General features: G+C 35.5%; 1 protein-coding gene across 1 annotated transcript; it reads right to left on the bottom strand.

Moving 5' to 3' along the window:
• Window positions 1–2338: 2338 nt before the first annotated feature.
• On the bottom strand, window positions 2339–5200 carry LOC110463920 (short-chain collagen C4-like). The gene is made up of 3 exons (XM_021518864.1): window positions 4930–5200; window positions 4542–4616; window positions 2339–2868 (listed from the first exon to the last, which is right to left on the bottom strand). The coding sequence occupies exons 1-3, from the start codon at window positions 5156–5158 to the stop codon at window positions 2381–2383; spliced, it is 792 nt and encodes a 263-aa protein (XP_021374539.1). The 5' UTR covers window positions 5159–5200; the 3' UTR covers window positions 2339–2380.
• Between the last annotated feature and the right edge of the window lie 1369 nt (window positions 5201–6569).

The raw sequence follows: 6569 nt of genomic DNA on the forward strand, positions 1-6569 counted from the left end.
CCCTCCTACATCATCTTTACTTCATATACTACCTATCCCCTCCTACACCGCCTATACTTCCTATCCCATCTATACTTTCTATACCACCTATACCCTTCTACATCATCTTTACTTCAAATACCACCTATACCCTCCTACATCAGCTTTATTAACTTATCCTCCTACATCACCTATACTTTCTATAACATCTATACCCTCCTACATCACATTTAGTTCATATACCACCTATACCCTCCTATACCACCTATACTTCCTTTACCACCTACACCCTTCTACATCACCTACAAATGTCAACTGTCTTAAGCATTTATACCCCCCTGCATTTATTTTGTTATTTTATTGAAGTAATTATGTTCATTTATTTATTTCATTTTATTGATTTTTTTTTTATTCAATTCAATTACTTTTATTTCAGTTTATTGATTTATTAAATAATTTGTTTTATTTATTCAATTTAATTATTTATTGATATTTTTTTTCATTTGTGGCGTTTTTTGCCATTCGTGGTTTAACCATAATGACGTTCTTTATTAATCTTTTCAATATTTAAAATACTTAGTTCAATACTCATCACTATTTTATTATATGTTGAAAATTAATAATAATGTGTCCTCTTAATTCAGCTTAAAGAAATACCGGATACACAACTACTGTAGTAAAATTGCTAGGTCTCAATGATTTTTAATGACGTAATCAAAATCTATATATTGTCAATGTTGGCAGGGGCCTTGTACCTCTCGAACCTCGCAGGAATCACCCCCGATACATATTGCGAGTCGAGCGCAGGACTTGCATACTTCGACCAGGATGTAAACAAAACCCACAATATACACAATAGAATTAACGAAAAAGCATACACACATAGAGATAAAACTACAAATATTTTATAAAATGAAACTCGCCGTTTAGACGCACTGATTATAAGCCTCTCTTCAATCCAGACTACCCTGGTGTCGTTACGAAACCATCAGCCCATGCGTGCAGTGATGTGTATAGACATGCATCCATCAATCAGCACACGACGCAGCCCAAATATTCGAATATAGATATAAGTCATTGCTAAACTGCCAACCGATTATTTCATGTATTTATCTATTTTATTTGTATATTTATTTTCTTTTTAATTTGCAAACTTTGTTATACATATAACTTTTTTTTTATATATATATAAAAACATTTCAGCACTCACATATTCTTAAAATAACCTGTAAATAGCAATCGATCGTTTTCTTAAATAACCAGAAAAACGCATATTCAACGCACATTCAACGCTAAATTTAAAACGCACATCAAACGGTCAATGCAAACGCAACGCAAACGCAACGCAAACTCAACGCAAACGCAACGCAACGGAAACGCAACGCACTTTTGGTAAAGAAAAACGGTCCAGGGTCTGTACCTCACTTTGAGCTATAATGTTGAACATTCGCCCAAATGAGGTAGGCAATGGGTTCTGTCCAAAGGCCAGGAAATACCAAAGTCCTTAAAAATGGTAGTTGTTATTCCCTGCTTAACGTTTGATTGATAATCGATTTTCGTCGAAAACGATGTTGTTCTTAGTTTGAAACGATTTCTTGTTACTACAAATCAATTTAAAAAAAAGCTTTTACTTGGAATTATTAATAGAGCATTATTTATATCACAGGGATTTTTTTTTATTTTTTTTTCTCCAACAAAAAACTCATATCAAGATTTTTTTTTAAAATCAAAGTTTCTCTATGTGAGGAATTCAATTTCTTGAGATGAATGATTTATTGATACAAAAACAAAAACCCATTCTGCTATCATGATATCAATGAGGTCGAATATATGATATTAACAAATACATTTCTATTTTAAAATATAAATTTTGACGTTTTAATTTCAGGAACCTGAATACTTGATATCACGAAATAGTTTTTAGTTTATACCAAGCATGCAAATAACTGATATTTGAAAATAAAAGAAGGGCGCTTTTTCAGAAAAAAATGTTCCATTTCACATGGAAATAAATCGACGACTCTTTATATGCATATTCTTTAAAAACTGCTATCTGTTATGAACAGAGCAAACACACCTTGGGTGATATACATGTATAAAAAAAACATCGGATGGTGACAAAATGTAAACCTCATTCGTACGGGTTTCTGTCCGCCGATTTAACCAGCGAGTAACAGGTGAGGATAGAATGAACTATTTGATAATTAATTCGTGCTTTACACATCACATGGTATACACTTTACAAGTATCTTATGATATGTCTTAGAAGTCATGTGAGGGACAAAACATTAATTTTTACATTCACTTGTTCCCCCATGTTGAAGTTGTATTATATGACAAAGAAGCAGTAATTCAAATATTTTGTGTTGAGAGATGACATTTTCTCCGAATAGTCTTTATTTTATTTCATGCAGACAACACAAGATAGATATTTATTCTGTTCATATGGCGGGCATCTGAGTGAACCACACTCCGCTTTTACAGCGAAAAACAACGCCCCATTTTCGTTGGCGTCGACCCCTCCGACTACGGACTGCGCATGCTCGTCCACGCAGATGTACTCGGAAGCTGCTGCAAAATTATAGTTCCCTGCCGCCAGTGAACCACTGTACGCCTTCGTCCAGCCGCTGAAGCATGTTGCCCTCGCTGGTATCATCACAGAGGAGATAAATGACGTAGTCCTACAGACCGCACACGGAACGTCTTTGTCACGTGATTGTGAACCAAAAGGTGTTGAAGAAGGGTGGGATTCGTATTCAGCGCCATACATTCTTGCAGAATAGTCATCATTGGGTAGATCTTTGTAAGGTCCCCACACCGGCTCTCGTGGTAAACAAACATAGTTCGCCGCCGCACCTTTGTGTGTATAAAAGGATCCGCCCGCGTAACCTGCAATGCGTTTGATATACAGAATGGCACGAATGTATACATTGGTTCATGGTAGTTTAGTTCCCCTGGAACATATTTTGAGATGTCAGACTAAAGACTAAAGACTCTTCATTCATTAGTTAATACTCTTTAAAAGTTATTTTAGAACTTATTGATTCACTCGTGTACACAATCAAAGAAACATTATTCTACAGAAATATCATTTAGCCCCGAGGGTTTAACACCAGCTTTAAATATCAAGAGGTTTGTTTTGTTTTGTTTTATATATTTTGCAGCTTGTTATTGTTTCATGTTAAATTTATTCTCTGTTATATATATTGTGATAAGAAATGGTTAGCTATCAGTGTTTTCTCTTATTATATATTTCGTGATATGCGACTGTTTTACTAACTTTTCTGTAACTTTTTTTTTGTGATATGTGATTGTTTTATGTAAACAGTTTTCGGTTATGTATTTTGTGATATGGAATGGCTTCATGATAATGTTTTCCTTATCAAAATGTTCGCGATGCTCATTTGTTGCATACTAGTGTATTTGTATCAGGTTCTCATATTGGACCATACTGTTGTTATTATTTATGAGACCTAAATATACATAAATATACATACATGGGTCAAAGATAACATAGAAGGCAGCTGATTTGACTCGATGTACAGTACGATACAACATACTTTCGGACAAGATGGCGGTTTATTTTTGTTGCGCGCTACACTGACAAGTGTGCGTGCAAATAAATAAAGTGTTATACAAAGACGTCGCTGATTTAAGAAGCTATTATTGGCTGCTATTGTCACCTGACAGTTAAAATGGCTCGGGATTTGATGTTGCCTGCTTTGTTTACAAATTTTGACAACTGAAAAAAGACGGGAAAAACTTACGAGTTGAGAGGTAAAAACAATATCTCGTAAATTACTAGAAGAGGGGCATACTATACGATATGTATCAGAACTACTTGGTATAGTGTACACCCAAGTCAAGAATCGAGAGTCTGAAAATAATGAACAGCAACTAAACGGTGACAGTCCGGGAGTCATTTTGTGTCGCTAGTCGTTGTAAACTATGTTACGGATTCATTATCTGAGGATGCATAACATGGCAAGGAGTTAGTCATATCACGGCAGTAAATGGCAAATAAACGCAGATAAGTATCAGGATATTTGTTATGACAGTCTGTGGCCAGTCTTGGCTCGTCATTTCTCTGGAAATTATATATTTCAGGGCGACAATGCACCTGTCTAACGTGTACGTTCTACCAAAGACTTAATTCATAGAAACGGAATTACGACCGCGAGCTGACCAGCCCAGAGCCCAGATATTAATATAATCGAAAATATGGTGTTACTAGCCAAGAGAAAGCTTCAACAACGTGTTGGGGTGATCGCTGGCAGAGATGATCTTTTTCATGAAATCCCGAACATCTGGGTAGAGATCACTCCAGACTATGTTAAATGCCTGTACCGATATTTTCCTCGGAGATTATTTAATGTCATTCGACTGACAAAGTACTAAGTAAGTTGTCAATATCTATTTTAATTTCTGAATTGCATTTCTTATCTTTGACATTTAACCTACTTGCAGTGACGAATGTAAACACGCCGCGATCTTGTCCGAATATATGCATGTCCATATTTGCCATAATAAAATATAGGAAATCTAATTTTGAAGGACCATACCGGAATAAACAAGCTCTGTTAAATTGGCAGGGCAGTCAGTCCTTCCCCAACGGACAAATGTGGCTCCTCCTGTACCTGTGATCAAACGTTTCAGACTAGAGATAAACAACAAACACACATTCAATAATCCATTGTGTAAATCAATATATTATTAGTTGGTTAACTCATTTTTAAAAAGATAACCGGCAGTGTAATTTGTCGAACATTCGAGGTAATCAGCTTAAGTAAAGGTCAAAGCACATACATACATTTGTAGCAGTAAAACAAATATATTTCTTATCAACCCTTTCTTAATATGACACGATGCAATTTAACGTAAACATACTTTTGAACAAAATGTTTGATGATTATAAAACATCACTTTAAAAATATGTTTAATAAAAACTACCATGCTCGGCCTGTGAGAGTTGTTGTTCCAGTGACGTTATTTTCCCTGCCTGTGTCTGTACCGTTGTCTGTAGCACCTGTAGTTCTTCCTGGATGTGAGTCATTTGATCTTGAATAGCGTGTGGGTCATTAACAAGAAGTCTCTTGGCATGGCTATCTTTACAACTTACAAAACATAGTAAAACATTTAAAAAAGTCGCCACACTTACAATGATATTAACGGTCGTCATTTTTCGTTTCCTCCTGCCAGTCAGTTCATGCCCGAATATATAGGAAAGTTAATCAGAAAAGATCAAAAGTTTATGTACATTTCAACGTATTGACAGATGGTTTGATTACAGATATTCTTACCGATGTTAAAATTCCCATAGAACCTGCCCACGCACGGATTTTCCTGAAACTTTACAAGTACTTCAATCATACCATGGCTGAACAGAAACAATAACTTTTATTCGAAATCGTGCAAAAAGAATAAGACCCACAGGGCCTGACATGCATTTGGTCAAATGAATGCATGTTACTCCCTTTTGAAGCTCCATAACATTTCTCTTACTTTATTTTATTCCATGAGAAATGCTTACATTGATTACAGACATGCTAGCAGTTAAAATGATACCAAATTTGAATATGTCGGTAAGATAATTAAGTTAACAACAAATTTTCAAAGTTCCAAAGAATGTCTCATTCAAATATTTTATCAAAATTTATTTTGATTATATTACTATGAACCATAATAAAATATTGAAATTAAACACCGGGAAAGTGTTTTTCCATACTGTTGAATCTCTGCAACACAAGCTTGCATTATCAAAATCTAGGTCACAGATGCAGGGTGGAGGAGGTTTTTTTTAGGGGACACAGACAGGTTTTGTTATACTAGCTTAATATAAGCCTACTACTTGTTACTTGTATTGCATTTTGGCAGAAAACAATAAGTGCTTAGTTTATTTCCATACTTCTGTATGAATCGCCCATCGTCACATAGCTAAAGGGCCGGGGGCAATATATAGAAATGGCCAGCGCACTAGCTAGACTGGGACACACGCCAAAGACCTTCAAAATACTAGTTGGACTCTCTACCAACTGAGCTATCGCAGACGATACCCCATACATGTATCATCAACAACTGACTTCTTAAAATTAGACACACGTTTACAAGATAGTTCTGATGAAGTTTGCTTTGGAGCATTTCCCAGAAAGTATGATATACAAGCAATATGTGCACACATTCCAACAGTTCGCTTACCAGTAGGGCAAGTACAGTAATAGTCTTTGATAGGATCTGCAACATCATACTGAATCCAGACATTGTATTTTGTTTGTGATTTATGTCAAGAATGAATCTGACCCCGGAGCAAACCAGTTGAATGTTGATGCAACCAAACCTCAAAGTCACCTAGGAAGTAAAATATTCCGCTATATATCCTGCTGCTTGCTACACAAGTTCCAGCCATACTGTAAACAGATTTTAAACTGAAAATAATTCAATAGTAGTATAGTAAAAGAGACTAGTGTAAGACAATGTAAAAACACTTAACGAAGATGAGAGAAGAGTGTAGTCATAAGACAATAAGAAATAAAAAATGAAATAAGCAAGACAGGCCAAGTTGGAAGGATAGCTTGCGAGGCATCAAGACAGTA

The sequence above is a fragment of the Mizuhopecten yessoensis genome, unplaced genomic scaffold (assembly GCF_002113885.1).
Source record: "Mizuhopecten yessoensis strain PY_sf001 unplaced genomic scaffold, ASM211388v2 scaffold1515, whole genome shotgun sequence".
Taxonomy (NCBI): domain Eukaryota; kingdom Metazoa; phylum Mollusca; class Bivalvia; order Pectinida; family Pectinidae; genus Mizuhopecten; species Mizuhopecten yessoensis.